This window comes from Molossus molossus, unplaced genomic scaffold (genome assembly GCF_014108415.1).
Source record: "Molossus molossus isolate mMolMol1 unplaced genomic scaffold, mMolMol1.p scaffold_m16_p_10, whole genome shotgun sequence".
In the NCBI taxonomy this organism is placed as follows: domain Eukaryota; kingdom Metazoa; phylum Chordata; class Mammalia; order Chiroptera; family Molossidae; genus Molossus; species Molossus molossus.
In genome coordinates, this window is record NW_023425345.1 from 73,490,151 (window position 1) to 73,512,920 (window position 22,770).

Consider the following 22,770-nt stretch of genomic DNA (forward strand, 5'->3'; position numbering starts at 1 on the left):
AGACAGCTCAGTTCTTCCCTGTATGTCTGGTGCCCCTCAAGCTGCCTCTCCAAGCTTAGAGGGAGAGAGTCTGAGTAAGTCTGTGTGCGGGCCCTTTGAGAGGAGCTGCCTGGGGCTCCAGCCGCCTCAGCTTCCCTGAGCCTCAGTTCCTGCTGGTTTTTCCAGCCAGAAGTTATGGGGACTTCTCTTCCTGGCACTGCAACCCTGAGTGGGGCACCTGGTGTGGGACAGGGACCCCTCAGTCCTCAGAGAAGACCTTCCCAGACGAGGTGTCCTCCTGATTTTTATTCTCCACACAAGGGTGTAGGACCAGCCCTTCCGCCTCTGCCCCTCCTACCAGTCTCGATGTGGCTGCTGCTTTCATTCCGTAGTTGTAGGACTTCCATTCAGTTCAAGTTCAGGCAGTTTTGAATGATGGTTGTTCTGTAGTTTAGTTTTATCTTTGATGTGGTTGTCGGAGGACACAATACCGCGTTTACCTATGCCGCCATCTGCAAAAATTAAACTTTTTAAAAAGTAAAAAACAGAAAAGCCCTGGCCTGTGTGGCTCAGTTGGTTAGAGCATCATCCCATATACTGAAAGGTTGCGGGTTTGATTCTCGGGATCAGGTCACATACCTAGGTTGAGGGTTCAATCCCCAGCCATAGTCCAGGAGCTTACAGGAGGCAATTGATGGGTGTTTCTTTATCACATTGATGTTTTTTTCTCTCTCTCCCTTTCCCTCACTCCCCAAAATTAATGAACAAGTCCTCAGGTGAGGATTAAAAAGAAAAGGACAGAAAAAAACAAAAAAGAATGACATGTTTTTCAATGTTTTCCATTACAGTGGATTCTTAAACACATTCTTCATATATGTGGCATGCTAACTGGATGTCTTTGGCATAATTATTACACATTTGGCATGGACAGCACACAGGTTGGTGTCCTCAAAAACAAGACAGGCTCCCTGGCCGGGTGCTCAGTGGTTAGAGCCTCAGCCTGTAGACCAAAGAGTCTCAGATTTGATTCCTGGTCAAGGGCATGTACCTCAGCTGTAGGTTTGATCCCCGGGGAGTCATGCAGGAGGCAACCAGTTGATGTGTCTCTCTCATATTGATGTTTCTCTCCTTCTCTCTCTCTCTCCCTCTCTTTCTCTCTCTCCCACTTCCTCCCTCCCACTCTATCTAAAAAGCAATGGGGAAAAAACCTGCAACCCAGGTACATGCCCTTGACCAGGAATTGAACCTGGACCCTTCAGCCTGAGGGCCAACACTCTAACCACTGAGCTACACTGGCCAGCCACCCCCCACCCCCTTCCATTTTTTCCTCCACATTCTTGAGTGACTAGGGATGAGGGCTGTACTTCTGTAAGGGCTACCTGCTGAACACGGACAGAGTATGTCTTTGAGTTAAAGAAGTAAAATTCTTTGCCTGATTTATGAATGTCTTGGAGTCTCCTAGTTTCTGGGGTCCCTGAGAACAGGAGGGCATAAAGAGAGCACTTCTTACCCTGGCCAGTTTGGCTCATGTTTAGAGCAGACCCATTGGTCCATGGGCTCAATTCCAGTCAAAGGCACGTACCTTGGTTGCAGTTTGATCCCCAGCCCTGGTCGGAGTCGTGCGGGATCAACCAGTCAAGGTCTCCCTCTCATGTTGATGTTTCTCTCTCTCTCCTTTTCTCTCATTCTATCCGAGGAGAGCACTACTCAACAAGAGACATGCACCATAAGAGGTGAGGCAGAAGCAGGGGAAAAATCAAGGAGACTGAGAACCTGCCACTCATAAACCCACACTCTGGTGGGGATCTAATGAGCAAGGTGAACCAAAGTGATAGCCTCCCTAAGCACAAAGATACCAACAAGGGAGAGAAGAAGGAAGGTGCTGTCATATTTTAATCCAAGACATCAAGCCATGGTTTGTTTGTTTTTAATCCTCACCTAAGGATATTTTTCTATTTATCTTCAGATAGAGTGTGAGGGAGAGAGAGAGAAACATCGACGTGAGAGGGACACATTGACTGGTTGTGTCCTGCACGGCTCCAACCAGGGCTGGGGCCAAACTGCAACCAAGGTACATGTCCTTGACTGGAAGTGAACCCACAACTCATTGGTCCGTGGGCCGATGCTCTACCACTGAGCCATACTGGCCAAGGCATGCCATGGTTTTTATTCAGAAATCACTTATTAAGTTGCTAGGTCTATCCAGGACTTTGAAGGGCAGGTAGGATCTGGGCAGAAAGTGACTATGCAGAAAGGGTGAACCCAGTGGATGAAGCACAGCAATCCCAGAGGAGGAAAGGATATCAGATATGATAGTTCTACATAATATCCAGTCGGTGTCCCATGGTTTCTCAAGCACAGTGATGTTTGCCATGTGGCCAAGTGAAGATTTGCACCTCATAAGGCACCTTGGCCTGGGAGAGAGGACAGGTCAGGAGGAAGTCCTGACATGGCCCTTAGCATCTGCTCTCTTGGGACAGTGCACCACAGAAAAGCCACCTGTGACGGCAGGAGGCACTCCCAGGTAATATAAACTATGTGTATGTGTGTGTGTCTGTGTGCCACACACATGGGCAGGTATGGCCAAACATAAGAGGCCACGCTGTTCAGGCCCACATAGCCCAAGGCCCTCTGTGAGCAGACGCCCTGTTAGACATCATCCCCTGGTGAACAAGCTACACAGCTGCAGTTCATAGATAAAAGTGCTCCTGAATATCAAGATACAAGGAGAAAGCACCACTCATTTGCAACCTCTTTGTCCCCCAAACCCACTGCCCAGTAGGCACTGGGACAAGCCTTGAGATGAGCAGATCACCTGAGGTCTATGTAGCCCACAGTTTTTGTCTTTCACAGACTGTGTTTCCTCCACCACTTGGCCCCACTTGAAAACGGGATACCAAGACTGAAAGTGAAGACAGAAAACAACTGCAGGCTCAGGTTGTTCAAATCAGTATGAAAAAGGAGATCAAAATAAAGGAAGTCAGCAATGCCACAGGGGCTACTCTTGGGCAGCAGATGCTCACACTTAGCACAGTCACCTCCTATGCAGCCACATCTGGGCTCCTCTCAGCCCTCGGGCTTCTGGCTATCCAGGACTTTGCCTAGTTAAGATGGGCTGAGAAGGCCTCCCCCACGTCGCAAACAGGTAGGACTATGAAAGGCAAAGGACAGGCCCAGCATGCCTGGTTTAACAGCTTGACTCACATGCCACAATTCAGACAATCTGCTAAAAGGAAGGCTCTGGGTACTGTGGTCCCCCTGCACCTGTCTCCCTACCAGCTCACACCTTAGCAGTACAGCATTCTGTTCCTAAACATCAGTGGTTGCCTTTGGCTATGACAAACACTGGGCTACTCCACCCTGCTGCTTCCACATCAGGGCAAGCACCCATGTCAGCCCATTCTACTGCTAGTCAGAAGACCCCCAAGCCATAGGGGCCTGTGCCCAGGCTGAGGGGGGCCACTCCCCAAGGAGGGGACACAGCTTAGAAACACCTCATCCTGCCTATGGATGAAGAGAGCTACCTCTCTCACTTTGACCTGCTCCACTCTCAAGCACCCCACAGCTTTAGAGAAGAACGGGGGAGCTAATGGGTTGCTGCTCAGAAAAGAAGATGAGCTACTTGATCGGGCTCTGACACAGGAAAATGCATGACTGCACCTGCCCAGAGTCAGTGATCTCAAAATCATCCTTGCAGATATATGCTTTTTCCTGTGAATGGAGAGGGAACCAGTAAATTACTTTTTAAGATCTTTCAGGAGAACCAGAAACAGGTGTTCCCCTGTTTTTCCTTGCTCAAGTCTACTTGTTAGTCTCTGCAGGTAGCAGACTTCCTGTTGTATCCAACTGCATACATTTACACGTGCATGCAGACACGGGACACTGACCACCCCAAAATCTTAACACAATTTCCATCAGACTAGAAGTAATTCATTTCCCTGTGTCATTTCCATATTCTCCCCACACTGTGGGGCTAGGAACCCAAGTTTTTGTCCTCTGTTTCTCAGAATACATATATGTGGTTGATTCTACCTGCTTCATTTTGCAAGTCCAGTAAAGCTGACTCAAACTACATTTTCAAATCATAGCAGACTTATTTTTTTCAGGCACCAATCCAATCAGGTAAGCTTGGTTTTATTTAGTTTTCACTACTCCTAGGATATTTGACCTCTGCTACCACACCTTTAGTAAAAGTTGTAAATTATACCTGCTAATAGAACACCTCTTTACATCAATGAGCCTCTTTGAAGAGATGTGGCCTGTAATTTTTTTTCCTTATCCTTCAGAGGAAGGGAAGCAGCAGGAGTCTTAGTCAAACAGATCACAGATAGAACCAGTAATTCCTCCTATATAACCCCAAGCACATCTCTTTACATCATTAGCCATAGACTGGACGCAGAGCCCCACAGCCAGAACTTAGCCACTCAGTCTTGCTTGTCCCAGATCACCTTCCACTGGAAAGTGAAGCTTGTCCTCCTCGGTGAAGGTTGTGTGGCTCGTCTGATGAGAACCTCGTTGTTGCTTAGGGAATTGCAGGGGTGCTATTCTCATTTGCCATCTGGTTCCCCCTGGTTGCAGGGTGCCCCAGAAAGTGCAATCCTTAGATGGAAGCAGGGTGTGGGAAAAAGCTTATGTGTGGTTATTAAATGTTGAAACCCAAGGAAAAAAAGAAGCCAAACTTAGGAAACAATGCCTCAAATTTACAACAGACTCCCAGCCTCCAACGAGGCTGCCTTGGACAGGATAGGTAGCTTCCTACCATTGACCCTTTTGCTATATATTTTTAATTTATATACGCACTTAATTTCTTTTTTTTTTTTTTATCCTCACCCAAGGACATTTTTCCATTTTTTGTTCAGATAGAGTGGGAGGGAGAGAGAGGAAGAGAGAGAGAGAAACATCAACATGAAAGGGACACATCGAGTGGTTGCCACCCACATGACCCAACCAGGGCCGGGGACAAACTGCAACCGAGGTATGTGCCCCTAGCAGGAACTGAACCTGGGTCTCTATGGACCGCAGGCCGATGCTCTAATCGCTGAGCCAAACCAGCCAGGGCTGCACTTAATTTCTTTAAGTCAAATAAACAGAGCTCTTTTATCCAATTCTGAAGAATGCACCCCAAGGGGCTGCATTCAGGGATCATATCTGAGTTTCCCATAGCCAGCACATTTATACATAAGACAAATAAGGCAAATGCAAATGTCCACAAAAAACACAAAGTCCAACTCCTGCAGGACAGACAAGCAGAAAACCAGGCCAGAGATTGTCATCCAAGGATGTCTTGGATTGCCCACAGGCATTCCTCAATCCTCCAGAGTTAGACCTAGTTCAGGCCCTGAATCTGGCATCCTGGAGACAGTTCCTGTCCAGCCAACCAGAAACCAAACACACACCAGAACTGAAACTATCTTACCAACAGTGGTATACCCAAAACAGAAATAAAAGCACTAATTAACATGGCCACTGGGGCTGACCTACCTGCCTCCCTTTCGAACTGCTGAGTGAAGCAGGTTCAGGTGGCCACTCTGCTTCACTGTGGAGGCAGGCCAGGCAGCCATTCTGGTGGTCAGCACCAAGCAGGAGTCTCCTGTAGAACAGATTTTCTGTCAAATGAAGACACAGTGAAGGGGCTGCTGCTGCAGACTTCTTTCACAAGCATCCCCAGCAGGCCAATAAGGAGTTCTTTTAAGAGTCCCATCTTAAAAAAAAAAAAAAAGGAAAAACATCCCATCTGAGTAACCAGATTTTTTACCTAGCTTAAGAGGTTTGCTGCTTGGGGTACTCTATTAAAAAAAAGACCTGGCCCGGCAGTGTGGCTCAGTGGTTGAGCGTTGGACCCATGCACCAAGAGGTCACTGGTTTGATTCCTGGTAAGAGCACATGCCCAGGTTGTGGGCCTGATCCCCAGTGAGGGGAATACAAGAGGCAGCCAATCGATGTTCTCTCTCATCAATGCTTCTATCTCTCCTTCTCCCTTCTTCTCTATCTAAAAATCAATTTTAAAAAAGAAGAAAAAAACAAAAAACAAGACCTGGTTGTCTCAAGGTAGTTTTATTTACCTGCAGCAAGTAAAAAAAGACATGATGCATATCCAAAGCTCCACCTCTAGGAAAGAAGGCTTAGCCATTGCTTATATGCAGTATTTGGCCAATTAGATGTTGATTTCATTTTTTTACAGTTGGCTACACTTAATCAGGATGGGTTCCTGTGAAGCTTACCCTTTTACAGTTGGTCTGAAAATTACTGTGCTACAGTTTAACATTTAGCAAGAATGGCCCAAACGATTTTCAACAGGTGTGCCGCAAGAATTTTTTTTTTTTTTTTTTTTACTTTTATTAGTCTTTATTTTATGCTGAATTTACTCTCAGGCCATAAGTTTTTGTTTTTTCGGTTTATTCTGGGATATCTTTTTCTTCTGTGCAACCTCCTGTTCTGGTTTAGGAACAATCTGCTCTTTCTCAGTGAGGATCATCTCAACGTGGGACAGAGAGCTCATGTATGGGTGAATCCGCCCAGGAGCTCTGTAAGTTCTACAGTGCATCTTGGGAGCTTTGTTTACGTGGATGTGCTCAATGACCAGAGAATCTACATCTAAACCCTTAAGTTCAGCATTGCTCTCTGCACTTTTAAGCATGTGCAGCAAAAACTCAGCACTCTTTTTGGGCCACCAACCCTGTGTCCAGCCCACTGTTTCGCCTGGGCACACCTACCAACTCCACCACATTGCTTCTGTAAAGTGACATCCTTCAGATACTTGGTAACTTTTCGAATATGCATTCCTTTGATGGCCTGGGCAGTTTCCCCAGTGTTCTTAAAGTGAACACGAAGATTTGAACCTCTTGACTTGCATGATTTTGTGGGGTTTTCTGGGTGAAGTGAATAGAGAACCATTTTCAGAAGTCACCTATGGCTGCTTTCGGGAAAAGCACCACAGAATTTTTAAAACATGCCCAGCTGATGTGGCTCAGTGGTTGAGCAGCGACCCATGCACCAAGAGGTCACCAGTTGGATTCCGGTCAGGGCACATGCCCAGGTTGTGGGCCAAATCCCCAGTGGGGGCCATGCAGGAAGCAGCCAATCAGTGTTCTCTCTCTTCAATGTTTCTATTTCTTTCTCCCTCTGCCTTCTTCTTTCTCTAAAAATAAAGAAAAAAATTAAAAAAAAAAAAAAACATGCAATACCCAGCCCTGGCCGTTTCAGTTCCTCCCAGCCTGGTGGGGTCATGCAGGAGGCAGCCAGTTGGTGTGAGTTTCTCTCACATCGATGTTTCTCTCTGTGTCTCCCTTTCACCCTCCCTCCTTCCCACTCTATCTGATGATAAATGGAAAAATGTCCTCAGGTGAGGATTTAAAAAATAATAATAGTAAATAAATAAAACATGCAATACCTGACTAGTCAGGGACACTAATCTCTCTTCCCTTAGATTGTCAAATTTTAAAAATGACAACAGCTAACACAAATACCCGTCTGGTGTGAATGAATCAAAATTATACCTATTTTTTGTCAGATCGGCAAAAAATATATTTTTTGGTACGCTGAATAATTTCAGTAATTAGTTTGTGTGTCATAAGATGAAAAAGGTTGAAAATCGCTGGTCCAGTCCCTTGAGACTCTTGTCCTATCTAACAGAGGGGCAAGTCTTTCTTGCATAGGCTTGTTCTATTCATTGTAGGACGTTTGGCTTAGCTGACACCTGCTCACCAATTGCCAGTAATTTTGCCAGTTCATTATGACCACCAAAAATGCCTCCAAGAACTTCCATAAGCCTATGGAAGGCACTATCGCCCATGCAAAAACCAACACCCAAATCATACTGTAAACCACCTAATACCCAGCAATAAATCCCTACAGTGGTTTCTGTCATCTACAATGAATCCTAACCAAGACCCACACACGTGCGAGGGCGAAAGAAACTCTCACAAAAGACAAACTAGAAAACTAAGATGCAAAGCTCATAAGAAAATTAACAGCAATTAACGCCTACAATCTCGATGAGAAAGAGGCTCCGAACGAATAGGGCAGAGAATGGGGTTGGAAACAGACGGGTGAGATGCCCCCAACCGTTCGGAGGCGAAGGGCTGGGGGCGGGAGGTCTTGGGAGAAGGACCTCTGGGCAACCGTTTCGCGCCCGCGCAATGTCCTTGGCTCCCACCAGAAGGCGCCCGCATTCCCTGCGTGTAGCCGAAGACTTCGCCGCAGCGAGCCTGGAAACCGAGCCGCGCGGCGCCCTGATCTGAAGAGCCCGGCGGCGGCCTGAGCCCTCCCGGGCAAGTGAGACAGGGGAGCCCTGGCTTTGTTCCTGGGGCTGGTATCTTCACTTCATGCGGAGGTTTCTCAACCCCGCCCGCCACCCTGGTACCCTGGCAGGAAACGCCCAGAACCACCCCAGCGCCGTAATCTACAAAGCCCAGAGTCCGAGGCGGGAGGGGTCGGGCGCGCTGGGGAAGCAGGAGGATCTCCCACGCTCTCAGGCTCACACCCGGCTCTCCCATCAGGTCGCCTCCAGCCCCATGAGGACCTCCAGGCCTAGGCTGAGAGCCTGGCGCAGCCTGGATCGAAATCTTGCGGCGGCCTTAGAGCGTTAGACAGGTCAGTGCCCAGGCCGGGTGAGGGCTGAGCTGAAGGTGGAAGGAGGCGCGCTCGCCCGTCCACTCTGTGCCCCCCGAGGCCACTCACCAGGTCACCTCCGCCGGGGCCACCCAATAGCGCGGGCGTGATTCTACATTTTTTATGACAGGCAAGGTGTGGAGCTGCCCTTTGTAGCACACCCGGGGCCAGGTGATGCTCGGACCGAGGAGTGGGAGGACGCGCGGGCTGGAGGTGGGGGGGACGGGCTTGGGGACCTTCCCTTCTTTTATAAAGCGGGGCTCTTCTTATGCGCCGCCGCGTGGAAACCACCGCATCCAAAGGTCCCTCAAATCAAGATGCTGGGCCTTGGGTATGAGAGGAAACGGAGATGCGGGAGAGGGCGAGAAGAAAGAATGCTGGGAGACACAAAGCCCGGAGATTGAGGGGAGTGGGTAAGGGGCGACGCTGTATAAATCCTAACTCGCAAAAGGTGGTGAGCACCCCAGGAAGCGGAGGTAGAGGTATCGAGGGTCTGCCCACACCTCTCCTCCCCAGCTTTCTCATCCTTCCACCTGCTACTACCCACCCAGGATGCGGCTGGGCCGCAGGGCCCTCTGTGTGCTGGTTGTGCTGCTCGCCTGTGCCTCGCTGGGGCTCCTGTACGCGAGGACCCGGGATGCGCCAGGTCTCCGGGCGCCTCTTGCTCTGTGGGCGCCCCTACAGAGTCCCCCCAGGCCGGAGCTGCCAGACCTTGCCCCGGAGCCCCGCTATGCCCACATCCCCGTCAGAATCAAGGATCAAGTGGTGGGGTGAGTGTCAGGAGTGGTGGTGTCAGTGCGTCACTCACTGGGGCTGGGGGTGGGGGTGGAGGGTGGCGCTTTTGTTTCCTCCACTGCTGACTCTGATGCCTGGGTTTTCCCGGTCGTTGTGGGGGTGAAGTGGGAGGTGGAGCTACTGAGTCTTGAGCTGGGGGAATATCCGCCCTCCCTGAACCATGTCATGGTGATGGGGAAGGGAGGGTGTGCAGTTAGGGGATGGCCCTGAAACACTTTCTGATGTACTGATGATGTCCATGTGAAAGGAGAGTCCAGATGGGATCCAGAATGATGGGTGGAAAACCCTGAAATTCTAGCAATTTGGCCCTATTCTGAACCTCTCTGAAATCCCATTTTAGGGAATAGGTCATCCTATTCATGATCCTCCCTCCCACCGGCTATATTTGAAGTGCAGTGTTCAAGGGGGCAGGTATTGGACAGAAAGGGTTGAAGGGTCAAGGTGTGAGGTACTGTTTAAATATTTTGTTGCATGAACGGAGCTGTATGACTGGGCTCTGATGACCCTTCCTTCCTGCTCCAGGCTATTGTCTGGAAACAACTGCAGTTGTGAGTCCAGTGCGGGGAGCTTTCATCTCCCCTTCCAGAGACAGGTCCAAGCCATTGACTTTACCAAGGCCTTTGACCCTGAGGAGCTGAAGGCTGCCTCTGCCTTGAGAGAACAGGAGTTCCAGGCCTTCCTTTCAAGGTACCAGAATGAAAGGAGAGCATAACTCTGCAGGTGGAAAGCAGTCAGCGGCCGGGGGGGGGGGGGGGGGGGGGGGGGGGGCAGGACAGGAGGGAGAACCCCTCTCCTCCTGACTCTTCCTCTGTTCTTCCCCTCCTCCACTGCCAGGAGCCAGTCTGCTGCTGACCAGCTGCTCATTGCCCCTGCCAACTGCCCCCTACAATATCCCATGCAGGGCGTGGAGGTACAGCCCCTCAGGAGCATCTTGGTGCCAGGTGGGGAGAAATGTCCTAGGGGATGACCTAAGCCACTGTGGGAGTGGCAGAGCCTGAACTTGGTTGGGGAAGAATTAGCAAAGATTGGAATGGAAGGAGGGGAGCCTTCTGATGAAAGGGGGACTTGATGTCAGAAGGGGGCTCATGATGTGGGAGATGGGGACAGAATAGACTCTTGGGCTGTCAGGAATTACAGAAGACTGTAACTGGAGAGGTTTGGAGAAAAGAATCTATTCTTTGCAGACTCACCAAAGGTTAGGTGGATTAGGTAGGGCAGGCCATAGAAGAGCTACTGCTTTGATGGAAAGGAGTTAAAAATCAGTTACTCACCCTGGCCAGTTTGGCTCAGAGGTTGGAGCATTGACCTGTGGACCAGAGAGTTCTGGGTTCGGTTCCCGCTGGGGGCACGTACAAAAAATAAATAAATAAATTGTGCTATAAAAGAATATTTTTTTAAAAAATCAGTTACTCTAGGCTACTTCCCCATTGTGCCCAGCTGCCTCAACAAGAGGGAGAAGTGAGAAGCTCTGTGTTGTGTGTGGAAAAGAGGGAAGAGAATGTGATCAAAACTCTCTGTGATTCTCATCCCCCTCCTTCCTCCCAGGATTGAGCCTGCAGGCTGCAGGTCAGGAGGTATACCAGGTGAGAAGAAACAGGAAGGCAGGGAAGCTAAGTGGGCATCAAGGATGCTGGGAGGGAAACAGGGCTGTCAAAGGAGGGTTGGAGGAATCAGGGAGGCAAGAGATAGATCTGGGGGCTAAGGCTGCATTGTCCAATACCCTCTCCCAGGTGAACCTGACTGCCTCCTTGGGCACATGGGATGTGGCAGGGGAAGTGACTGGAGTGACTCTCGTGGGAGAGGGGCAGCAAAATCTCACTCTCACCAGCCGAGGACTGGACCAACTCAATCGGCAGCTGCAACTGGTCATTTATAGCAGCCAAAGCTACCAGGCAAATACGGCAGACACAGGTGTGAGGCACTGGGTGGAGGTAGGGGCAGTCTAAGTGAACAGAGAGAACCCAGAAAAGCTGGATTGGGCAAATGACAGAAAGTGTGGGAGTCACTCAGGCAATGGCCAGAGCTGACCAGCCACACAATGGGCATTTCAGCTAGGCCAGCAGGGCCAGGGAGGAAGAAAAGAGGTCTTTGTTCATTTGGGCTCAGAGCAGGCTGGAGGGAAATCTGAGCCTTGGGTGTGTCTCCTCCTCAGACCAACCATGGGGGCCCCAGGAGCCAGAAGATTCAAGCTCTATTCCCAGCCCACCACTTACTACAGGGCAAGGGGCTTTATCTCCCAAAGCTCCCACTTCAAGCAAAATGGGCCTATCAGCCCTCTGGCTTCTCTCCAAGGCTTGCGACACCAAACCTGCTCCCACTTTGGGCCTTTGCACTTGCTGTTCCCTCTGCCTAGAATGCTCTTCCCCCAGGTTTTTTGCATGGCTGGCTCCTTCTTGTCATTTGGATCTCAGCTCAAATGTCTCTTCTTCACTATCACATTATTGTCTTATTTTCTAGTCAATATTTACCAGTATCTGAACTCCTCTTATTTACTTAACCTGAAACCAAACTGACTAGGTTTCTATCCCAGCTTTGTTGCTTAGTAGTCGTCTAAATGTGGCAGATTATTTAATTTCTCTGTGCCTTCTTTTTCTGTAGTAGGAATCTACCTAATAAGGCTATTGTGAGGATTAAATCAGTCCATATATTTAAGGTAATTTAAAAAGTGCCTGGTTCACACCCTGGCCGGTTTGGTTCAGCAGTTAGAACCTCAGCCAGCAGACTGGAGGATCTTGAGTTTGATTCCCGGTCAAGGACAAATACCTGGGTTGCAGGTTCAATCAACCAATGGATGTTTCTCTCTCTCTCCCCCACTCTATCTGAAAAACTCAATGGAAAAATATCCTTGGTGAGGATTTTTTAAAAAGTGTCTAAAAGTGTCTGGTCCATAGTAAATGCTCAATAAAGGTCGCCTTTTAAAAATATGTTTTTATTGATTTTTTGAAGAGAGAGAGAGAGAAACATCCATGTAGGAGAAACATCCATTGGCTACCTCTTGCACGCCCCCTACTGGGAATCCAGCGGGCAAGCAACCGGGGCATGTGCCCTGACCTGAATAGAATCAGGACCTCTCAGTCCATAAAACTATGCCCAATCCACGGAGCCACACCTGCCTGGCAAGGTTAGCTTTTAATTAAATGTTTTCTTGTCTTTCTCCCTCTATTAGAATGTCAGTTCCACGGGGGTAAGAACTTTGGGTTCTTGTCCACCAGGGCCTGGAAAGATGATACACAAAATAAACACTTAAATATTTATTTATGGAAAAGATAGTGCTGTTCCACATCTCATGTCCTTTTTCCCAGTCCGATTCTCCACCGAGGGACATGAAGCGGCCTTCACCATTCATATAAGACACCCCCCCAACCCTCGGCTGTACCCACCTGGGTCTCTACCACAGGGAGGTGAGGCTTGTGCAAGCAAGGACATGGATGCAGCCCCGTGTGCAGCAAGTTGAGAGAGGGTTGCCTGGGAGAAGATGTCTTTTTGCTCCTCACTTTCCACTCTCCTTGTCTGCATCTAACCCTGCCCTCTCTTCCAGCCCAGTACAACATTAGTGCTCTGGTCACCATTGCCACTAAGACCTTCCTCCGTTACACTCGGCTGCGGGCACTCATCGCCAGCATCCGCCGCTTCTACCCGACCGTCACTGTGGTCATTGCCGATGACAGCGACAAGCCAGAGATCATTAGCGGTCCCCACATTGAGCACTATCTCATGCCTTTTGGCAAGGTGCGCAGTGAGTCAGGCTGAGTTGGGTGCCCGAAGGCCCCAGGAGGGGGCGTGCGCTCAGTCTGCAGTCTCCAGAATAGTGATTCCAGGATTATCTGTCTCAAAATCATGGAGGGTGCCTGTTAACCTTGAAGCTTCCTGGAATGTAAACTCTGTGAAAACAGGGATCATGTCTAATTCGCGTTGCATTCTTAGAATGGTGCTTAGCACATAGTGGGTGCATGATAAATAACTGAATGAATGCACGCAGGAATTAAATGCATTCCAAGACACTTCCCCCCACACTGACTCAGAACCTCTGACAATGGGAAACTATTTTTTACTTAGCTCCCCTGAAATTCGTAAGAACTCGAAGTTTGGAGAGGGGTACAGGCTGTTGAGAGGGATTAAGAGTGAAAAGGAAAGGTGGCAGAGGTAGGACATACCTTTACAGCTTCACCAACCACACGCACCTTTCCCCAGGGCTGGTTTGCAGGCCGGAACCTGGCCGTGTCTCAAGTAACCACTAAGTACGTGCTGTGGGTGGACGACGACTTCATCTTCACCGCCCGGACCCGGCTCGAGAGGCTTGTAGACGTGCTGGAACGGACGCCTTTGGACCTGGTAGGGAAGGGGCCGCAGGATGTGGGGCGGGAGAAAGAGGGCCTGGTTAAGACCAGGCCTGGGGAGATGAGCAGAGGGCACCCTGCCCTTGGGACAAGAGAGGACGAAAAAGCGGAGCCTTGGGTAATATCTAGGTCTTGAAGGGGTAGAGCAGAAAAGGATGGGGCAAGGGAAACGCAGGGGTTGGGAGGGTAGAGGGAGCACAGATCGACACCCCTCCAGGAGCCTTCCTCCCACTCCCGGCAGGTGGGGGGCGCAGTGCGAGAGATCTCGGGCTTCGCCACCACCTACCGGCGGCTACTGAGTGTGGAGCCCGGCGCGCCAGGCCAAGGGAACTGCCTGCGGCAAAGGCGTGGCTTCCACTATAAGCTCAGCGGCTTCCCAGGCTGCGTGGTCACTGACGGCGTGGTCAACTTCTTCCTGGCACGCACCGACAAGGTGCGCGAGGTGGGCTTTGACCCGCGCCTCAGCCGTGTGGCCCACCTAGGTGAGTGGTGCTCCCTTCTGACAGGATCCCAGTGCTAGGCGCGATTCCGTGCAGCAAGGCGCCAAGGGACTGGGTTCTCCTCCCCGCCCACCCCAGCGGAGCCCACGGCTGCCACCCTGTCCCCCTAGAGCAGTTCTTCGAAGATTTACCAAGACCTCCCACCTCCTGGCCTGCACACCACGTACACCTTCACATCCAGCACAGCCGCTGAGTCCACCTGAACTTTCCTACCGCTGTCACTGCCACCTCTACCTGTCTCCTAGCCATTTCCCCTGGTCCTTAGAAGTGGAGCCTTTGCATGTGCACCCTCCACGTCCCAAATCTCAGTTCTCCCTAAGGGTTGGCTTTCTGCACCCTCAGGACCCCTCATGGTGTACTCCCCTTTCCTCCACCCCCAGAATTCTTCCTGGATGGACTTGGTTCCCTTCGGGTGGGCTCCTGCTCAGATGTTGTTGTGGATCACGCATCCAAGTTGAAGCTGCCTTGGACATCAAAGGATGCTGAAACAGAGACTTATGCTCGGTACCGTTATCCAGAATCACTGGACGAAAGTCAGATGGCCAAACACCGCCTGCTCTTCTTCAAACACCGGCTGCAGTGCATGACGACAGAGTGATGGCTACTCAGGCCTTCCCACTGTCAGGCTGGGCCTGCCTCCTTGTCCCTGCCAGGGATTTCTAGCAAACTCCACTAACCAGTGACCACTCCACTGACTGCCCCCAACCCCCTTCTGAACCTGATTCCAAACAGGGGCTTGCCTGGTGATACTCCTCCTTTCTGTGAGTGCCCAGGGGCGTGATGGAGCCATAACTCATCCCACAGCCAGTGCCAAGTCTTCCCTCTACCCCTTCTCATGGAGGTGGGGAGTCACTTTCCAAGTGCCAAAGAGCCCAAGGGACTCTAAGAACCTAAAGTGGAAACACTCATCTCCTGGGGACTGAGTGCATGGGGAGGCCCCCAACATGTATTCCCAAGCCTGTGCCCTTTTTCCCCAATTCTGGATCCAGGACTGTGCACCAGCTGCAGCCCCACCATGGAGAGAACTGGTGACTGGAGTAGGGGTGAGGACTAGTGAACACACAGATGAAGGCCATTTTTAGTTGTGTCTCTGCAATGCTGTGGGCATGGAGGAAGGGGCACCAGAGGACGGTGTGCAGACACCCAGACTCACTTCATGAATCCCAGAGTCTCTCAGCTTCAATTTATTAGTTACATTAAGTAAGGGGGTTCAGGGGCCAAGGCCCTTCTCACACACATATTGTTGGGCCTGCCATACTCCAAGTGACTGGGTCAGACCCATACTGTACAAGTCTTTGGACCAGTGAGCTCCTGGAAAAGGAAGGGAACATGTCAGGAATAAATTAAGTACCCCTACTTTCCTCATCCAGGATTTGTCAGTCTTCTGAGGGACATACCACCCCCTTTGATACCCTTAGTTCCTCAGTTCTTCACCCATAGCTGGGCTCATTCTCCCTGCCTTTTTTTTATCCTCACTTGAGGATATGTTTATTGATTTTAGAGAGAGAAACATTGATGTAAGAGAGAAATGTCCATCAATCGCCTCCCATATGCACCTTGACCAGGGATTGAACCTGCAATATTATTTTGGTATACAGGAAGATGCTCCAACCAACTGAGCAACCCGGCCAGGGCTTCCTGGCTTAGTCTTGATAAATTAACTAATCATTTTATCCCCACCCCTTCCTCCATCTTCCTCCTCAGCCCCCTTCCCAAATCCCTCTGCCTGGATCTTCAGCCACTCACTCACACCTCGCTTGCTACAGCCCAGCACCTCCTGGCTTCCACTCCTGTTGCTCCTGCCCCCTCACCAGTCTCTCCAGGGCATGAGCAGCTGCATCCTGGACACTCACAAACAGCTGCTCTGGGGTCACTCTGTCCAGGAGTCCTGCCTGGGTCAGTGTCCCTAACACGGAGGCTGTGTGAAGAGAGAATCAGGCTCTCAGGTTCTAAGTCCACACTGTCCTCTTCCCTCCCTCAAGTATCTGGCCATTCCCCAGTCTCCAGGTCCCTCCATACTCCACACCTCTCACCATTACACTGAGCTAGGAGAAAGTGGATCCCAGCATCTTGGCATCTGCTGGCCAGCTGCAGAAGTGGGGTAGTGAGTTAGACCCTACATCAGAGAGTATGCATGGGATGATAAGGGGAGTTTCTCCTCAACCTACCCTCTTCCTCACCTGTACCACTTCTTTGGCCCCAGCAGCATCTGCAAAGGTGACACCACTGCAGTCTAGGACCACCACTCTGACAGGCTCAGCAACTAGGATGGGAGACGGCAAGAGTACCCAGATGCTCCCATGAAATATGCCCAAATCTTCTTTCTTGGCATCCCATCTTACCTGCATCAGGTGGGCCGTGCATCTTTGGAGTCTCCTGTGAGTAGAAAAGGGCAGTCACCACTTGCGAAGCACAAGCATGAATGTGCACACCTGGAGCACAATGATCCCCCTCAGAAACCCACGTGCCTCCCACTAGCAGAGAACACTCCCCTTTGACCAAGTCCCTCACCTTGCCTCTTCCAAGCCCCAGGTGCCACTCTAGTTTATGGTGAAACTGCCTACGGGTCCCAAAGTAGAGAGGTGTTGGGTAGCTCAGGATGCAGAGCCCTGGAACCTGGAGGAGCTAAGGAGTCAGAGGGTCAGAGAAACATCCAGGTCTAATTGTCCCTTCTCTGGTTGTAGTTCGCCCACCTTGTGGCTCTCTTTGAGTGGTCTGTAGAGCTCTGTCCCCTCAGCTAGTCCAAGTGCCACACACTGCACCCTAGGCAGGAAGCTGGGGTCAGATTTCCAGCCTGTCCTGGCTGAAAAGTCACCCCAAGCACTCTGTTCTCTCCCCTTCCCTCATCTTGACTCCCCTTATCTCTACTCCCACCTCTGGGTGCGGCAGACCACAGTCATCATGGAGAATATCACGCCTATGGCCAGGCCCATGTCCACACTGAGGGTCACTGCAGCCACCCATGTGACCATCCACACAGCCTGCAGGACATAGGTGGAAGTGAAATGCCTAGAAGAAATGCTAGGCCACTGCTAATGAAAAGGGTCCAGGGGCAGTGACTGCCAGGGAAAGTGATGGGGAGGGATGACCCGGGAGAAGGTGGAAGGAAGGAAGGGAAAGGATTTACCCAACAGTGGATACACACCAAATGTAATGACCCCAGACCTTGCACCTTCTGGGGAGTTACACATATTCAGGTCTGAAGGGGTTAAAATCCCACCCTTCACCTTATCTTGGAGGAAAGGGATTAAAAGGGATGCATGTTGGGGGTGGGTTGGTTATAGAATTTAGGACCAGGACAATTAGCTTTAATCCAGGGCAGAGGCTGGGGATTCTGGCAAAATAAGAGGGGGGCAATCTGGGGGTAATGCTGCCATTTCTCACGAAGTCTATACGGCTGATGCGCCACAGTTGTGGAAGCTCCTGCATCTGGAAGAACATCTGGCGCATGCTGGAGATGTTGATGCAGGCCAGGACAGCCTTGGGGCAGAGGAGAGAAATTAATCACACCAATGTTCTAGAATATAGCCACTACCCCCAGCCACCCCCACAATTCCTCTGCTCCTTACCTTGGGCAGATAGTAGAAGAAGGGTCCCAGCCACAGCATTACCGACAGGACAACTATGCAGGAGAAGAGGCCTGCCAGCTGGAGGGAAGGACCGGTGGAAGCAAAGAAGGAAGGGAACTTCGCCCACCCTGGTGTGACAGGTGTCTTTCTGCCCACTTGGCCTCAACTTCCTTGAAAGTCTCTCTCCTCCCAAATCCCCTTCCACACAGATATTTCTCACTCCTCAATGAGCTTCTTGATATTCTGCCATTCACACCTAGATGTAGTTCAACTTCTCTATTTTTGTAACCCACCTCCATCTTTAAAGGCTCGGTGGGGTTACCCTAAAAGTAGGCTAACCACATGCTTAGGGAACCCACAAAGTAACAGAAACAAGAAATATAAAAATATTAGGGGAGAGTTTGATATGTGATAATTCTTTTTTAAAAATATTTTTACTGAATTTTTTTTTTTTTTTAGAGAGAGAGGAAGGGAGAGGGAGAGAGAGTTAGAAACATCAATGTGAGAGAGAAACTGTGATATTTCTTTTTAAATGAAAATGTCCTTATGGAAAAAATTAGAATTTTGTCTCTTAAATTTATTTTACAATTTAGTATTGTTTTTACTTTGAACTGGAGCACCATAAACTTTTTAAGTGTTTACAGTGTACAGAGGTCTTAATGGAACTAAGTTCTCTTCTTTCCCTCCTACCTAGATAAACCCATCCCCTCACCCACCCATCCCCTTACAAAGTCCTCCATATAGCTGCCACCTGTTTCTCCACCATCACCACCACCCTGACCTGGATGTCTCCCCCACCCTTTCTTCTTACTCAAGGATGCACTCTTACCTGTGTGTTCCCACCAGCATCCACTAATAGGCTGGTGGTGGCCAATGTGGCCGAGTTGGGAAAGCAAGAGAACAGGGAGGAGATGAGGTTGGAGGCACCGTGCGCCAAGAGCTCCTGGGGGGGGGGGGGTACAGAGAGATAAGAGAAACAAAGGCATGGGGGGTGGGTAACATTAAGGCATTGTCTCCTGAATGAGGTCGGAGTCCTCAGTTGGAGTCACACCTGGTTAGAGTCAATAGTGTAGCTATATTTGTCTGCATAGATGGAAGCCAGGGAGGTGGACACAGCAAAAGTAACCAGTGCAATGGGCAGTGAGTCGTCCAGAATCCTAGGTAGGTCAGCCAGGTTGGGGAGGAGAGGCTGGGGAAATCTGGAGAGAGAGGGATCCATGATAAGGATGGATTGGATATAACAAGGATTATAGGGAAGACAGAGAAAAAAAAGGGTGGAGCAGGACAAAAGGAAGTATTGGTATGAGAGGTGTGAGAAGAGAAAGGGGTGTTCTGTCATTCTCTTACCCTCCAGGCAGCAGCCCTACTATCTGGACGTTATATCTCGTGTCCAGGGAAGAGGTGAAGCAGAGCACAGAGGCCAGAAGCACCTGAGAAAGAGAGCGTATTAAGGCATAAGAGGAAATGGGTCCCCGGGCAGAAGCTAAAAGGGCTCAACATGAGAGAGGGTCAAAATGCAGGATTCGGTGGCTGCAGGAGCCTAGCAACTGGGGAGCTGGGATGTGTCTAGAATGGGTGCCTGACAACTAATTTAGAGGGAAGGAGAGTGAGGATGAAAAGAGGAATAATACCTACCTGGGGCTATAGAGAGAGATGGACAGTAGGAGAAAGGGGGACTCCTAAGAGGGAGGGATGTGGATATCAGGAGGCAAAAGCAAACCATTGTAAGTAGGGAAGTTTGGCTATGTCTGGGGATCTGTAGGGTATCTGTGGAGACGTGGAACATTTATTTACTTGGGGGTGGGGGGAGAAAAATAGGTAGGCGTGGGAAGAGAAATAAGCTGAATTACAGTGAAAGATCCGGCAAGGAGAGAGATGGGAGTGGAGGTGCTGTGGCGAGCGACACGGCACGGGAGCGCTGTAAGGAGGAAGAAGGCATTCTAAGAAGTATAGAGGAGACTCCGTGAAAAGAGTGGAAATGTGTGAAAGGGGGATTCCGGAGGGTCAAAGTGTTCTGGGAAGAGGCCTAGAAAAGTACTTTTGTAAACAGGACCTCTTGGATGTGACCTCTCTGCATGCCACTAGGGGGCGGCAGCGGCCAGTTCCTACTGGATGGACAGGTCTGCGGGAGGTGCAGGGGGGACGGTACCCAAGAGCCATCCTCACCATGACGATTTCCCCTGGGATCGGGGTGGGTAGCCTGTCTCGGAATCTCACGTTCAATTCCTTGACCGGGATGAGCAGTGCCAGGCTAAGAGCGGAGATGGTCAGTTCGGCCGGACTGCTCCGGGGCAGCGCGGTCAGCACAGCGGCCAATGTCTGCGGGCGGGGGCCGTGAGCAGAGGGCCTGGAACCAGAGTCGACTGTCCCCAGCGCGGACCCACCAGACCCAGTCTAGGTTCTGTCTCCTGGCTCCCATCAGAGCTTCCACCTTCACGGGGACCCTCTTTCAGCCTCTTGGTTCTAACCTTTCCTTCACCCCGTTACATACTGTCTCTCCAGTCGTCCTTTCTTTCTTTTCTGGTTGCCCTCTTCCTGGGACTGCCAGAAACCTCTTTTCAGTTGTTCTCCCACTCCCACCCACCTTGAAGAGAGCGAAGCAGCCGATCTGGCGCGGGAGGGGCAACCCCAAAAGGCTCGGCAGTTGGGACACGAGCACGTGCAGCGCGGCCCCGCTGGTCAGCGCTTTAACCACTGGCTCCGACAAAAAGGTGGACAGGACGCCCAGCTGCAGCACGAACATCCCCAGCTGCGGGGAAGAAGATGCCCAGTCACCACCGAAGGAGACCAGCTGGAGCGCAGTGCACTGGCTTCTCCGCGCACCTCTCCGGCTGCGCCACCCTTTCCCCTGGCCTAATCCCCCGGGCCCCCAGCGTGGATCCCCCAGGGTCCTCCCTCACCATCAAGGCCCCACTCCCAAAGGCCAAGGCCGCAGCTGCCCCAACCCGCTGAGCGTCCAACTGTTCCCTCTCGATTTCGCTCAGGTTCCCCGCGAGGGGTTCGGGCACTAGCCGCTCCACGGCAGAGCCCGTCATGAGGCTGAGTATGGCGAAGGTTCCTAGGGCCGGAGGACAAACGCAGAAATTACCAGTTGTGCCGCCTGGCGCCTGGCGCGCAGCGACAGCCCAGGCTCTGGGCTTTCGACCCAGGCTTTGGCCATTAGACCTCGATCACTAGAAGGCAGCTGCTCAAGTGAAGACCGCGGGGCTAAGCTGGTGCAGAAGCCGGGAACCCCGTGATGAGGGAGGTTAGGAGAGGGCACCAACCGGCAAAAAAAAAAAAAAGTCCCTAGACTGCATCACTGCCCCCTCCTGCAGACGTCCCGCGGACTGCATGTCTTGTCCCTCTTCCAAGTCTCAGAAATTTTAACCAAATTTCATGTCGGTGTATATTCCCTCCTCTTTGTACCTGCAACAAGCATTGCCTAGGTCAGAGGGTCATGGCAGGGCAACGGTGGTGAACTGGGGATAAGAGCTAGGGAGCTTACAAGAACAGAAGCCTCAAACCCCTGTCCATTTTCATTCCACAGAAAAGAGAAGTCATTGGGTCACTCACCTGTGGACAGGTGTCTACCAGTACCCAACAAGGTGTAGATGAGGACAGGAAAGAAAGACGTGTAGAGGCCGAACACTGGAGGCACGGAGGTCAAGAGAGCAAAAGCCATGCCTGGGGGAGAGGTGGAAGGAACGATTTATGGGGGTGGAGGAATGAAGGGTGCGCAGCTTCAGGATGCTGTCCCCTTCCCGCACTCTCAGAGTCTGGCAAGGGTATGTTAAACCTTGTCACATGAGGGAACTGAGGGGTTAACGGGCCTGGTGGGAGGTTACTGCGTGGACAAAGTCACAGATCCGTATCAGCCCAGTCCTGGGGGCAGGCGTTGTCCTTCTCTCCAGTTCCCTGAGCTGGATCGTGTCCACTACTTCTCGCAGGATTGCGCAGCTGAGGGCAGCTGGGGGTGGGGATCTGTTGGAGCTCCATAGTCCTTACCCAGAACTTGTCTCAAGTCCCTGTCTCCAAACCCTCAACAACTCTAACCCACTACCTCGCTCCTGGGTGCCCAGCCTCCCTGAAGCCCTCTGTAACTTGGGCCCCTGATAGGCTGGTGTTGAGGCCGCTTACCCTGGGGCACGTGCACGATGCCCACAGTCACTCCAGCCACCACATCTCCAAGCAGCCAGGCCCTCCAACGGTAGTGGAGCAGCCAGCGCAGCGGGGGCAGCCGTGCCCGCAACAGGCGCCACAGCCCTGGTCCGGAACAGGCGCGGGCCGGCCGTTTCCACAGTCTGCACAGCCCAGACCAACGGGGCTCCGCGAGTAGTTCCTGCTCCTGCTCTGCGCCCCCGAAGAGCTGCTGGAACCGAGCCTCGGTGAGAGGCTCCCTGAGCTTGGTGCCCAGGGGGGACTTAAGGTCCGAGACCTCTCCTGGGCTTGAGCAGGTCCTGGCACCCAGTAGCCCACTCATTTTGCTCTTGGCTACCTCCAACTCCTCCCAGTCTTAAATACCCCATCCACCGGCTAGCCTTGAGTCCCGCCTCCATGAAGCGGGGTCCAATCCGTCCCTGGAGGGCGCCCTCTCTTGGGGACCTTCTGTAAGCCGGAGAGAGCTGCCGCTGGGGAGGGGCGTCTCTGTTAGGCGTTTCCTCAGACATCCTTGGCCAGATCGCCCCGCTCTGGAGTCTGCTATGGAAGGTGGCTGTGGAAAGGTTTAGGGACCAGAGAGGCCAAAAGGCAAGAGCACTCTCAACACCTAACCCCCACTATTTACCCGTCCTAAGCCTTTTTACTCCACCTCTTAGGCTCTATCAGGGGCCCAAGTTACAGAGGGCTTCAGGGAGGCTGGGAACCCAGGACCAAGGTAGTGGGTTACAGTGGTTGAGTTCCCTTTGAATCTACACTTTGGGCCAAGACAGAAGCTGGCTCCTCTAGGTTCATTCCTAGAGCCACTGCATCCCCACTCAGCAAGAAATTTCAGCGGGTTAC

The 22,770-nt window shown here is 51.3% G+C and overlaps 2 protein-coding genes and 1 long non-coding RNA gene across 14 annotated transcripts; 1 reads left to right on the forward strand and 2 right to left on the reverse strand.

The window, feature by feature from the left end:
* Positions 1 to 444: 444 nt before the first annotated feature.
* LOC118624550 lies at positions 445 to 6,841 on the reverse strand. 2 transcript variants are annotated; one of them, XR_004958387.1, is made up of 3 exons: positions 6,693 to 6,841; positions 5,461 to 5,569; positions 445 to 491 (listed from the first exon to the last, which is right to left on the reverse strand). It is a non-coding gene; the product is annotated as an uncharacterized LOC118624550 (long non-coding RNA). The 2 variants fall into 2 exon arrangements; XR_004958388.1 differs by having other exon boundaries at positions 5,461 to 5,680.
* Positions 6,842 to 8,427: 1,586 nt separating this feature from the next.
* On the forward strand, positions 8,428 to 21,426 carry B4GALNT1 (beta-1,4-N-acetyl-galactosaminyltransferase 1). Of its 11 annotated transcripts, none has more exons than XM_036251191.1 (12): positions 8,428 to 8,571; positions 9,106 to 9,359; positions 9,907 to 10,071; positions 10,219 to 10,325; positions 10,930 to 10,967; positions 11,115 to 11,295; positions 12,687 to 12,785; positions 12,923 to 13,113; positions 13,576 to 13,716; positions 13,963 to 14,203; positions 14,602 to 16,117; positions 16,428 to 18,227. In XM_036251191.1, exons 2-11 carry the CDS (start codon positions 9,142 to 9,144, stop codon positions 14,817 to 14,819), a joined length of 1,599 nt encoding a protein of 532 aa, XP_036107084.1. In that variant the 5' UTR covers positions 8,428 to 8,571; positions 9,106 to 9,141; the 3' UTR covers positions 14,820 to 16,117; positions 16,428 to 18,227. The 11 variants fall into 11 exon arrangements, with proteins under 11 accessions (XP_036107084.1, XP_036107085.1, XP_036107091.1 ...); XM_036251192.1 differs by having other exon boundaries at positions 9,141 to 9,359; XM_036251198.1 differs by lacking the exon at positions 8,428 to 8,571 and adding an exon at positions 21,320 to 21,426 and having other exon boundaries at positions 8,587 to 9,359; positions 16,428 to 16,572.
* LOC118623519 (solute carrier family 26 member 10-like) lies at positions 15,494 to 22,252 on the reverse strand. Its single transcript, XM_036251190.1, has 18 exons — positions 21,910 to 22,252; positions 21,346 to 21,456; positions 20,691 to 20,848; positions 20,375 to 20,539; positions 19,957 to 20,109; positions 19,138 to 19,220; positions 18,842 to 18,989; positions 18,620 to 18,733; positions 17,791 to 17,868; positions 17,606 to 17,701; positions 17,096 to 17,202; positions 16,915 to 16,984; positions 16,733 to 16,846; positions 16,564 to 16,597; positions 16,402 to 16,484; positions 16,255 to 16,309; positions 16,033 to 16,139; positions 15,494 to 15,532 (listed from the first exon to the last, which is right to left on the reverse strand). Exons 1-18 carry the CDS (start codon positions 22,250 to 22,252, stop codon positions 15,494 to 15,496), a joined length of 2,058 nt encoding a protein of 685 aa, XP_036107083.1.
* Positions 22,253 to 22,770: the final 518 nt, after the last annotated feature.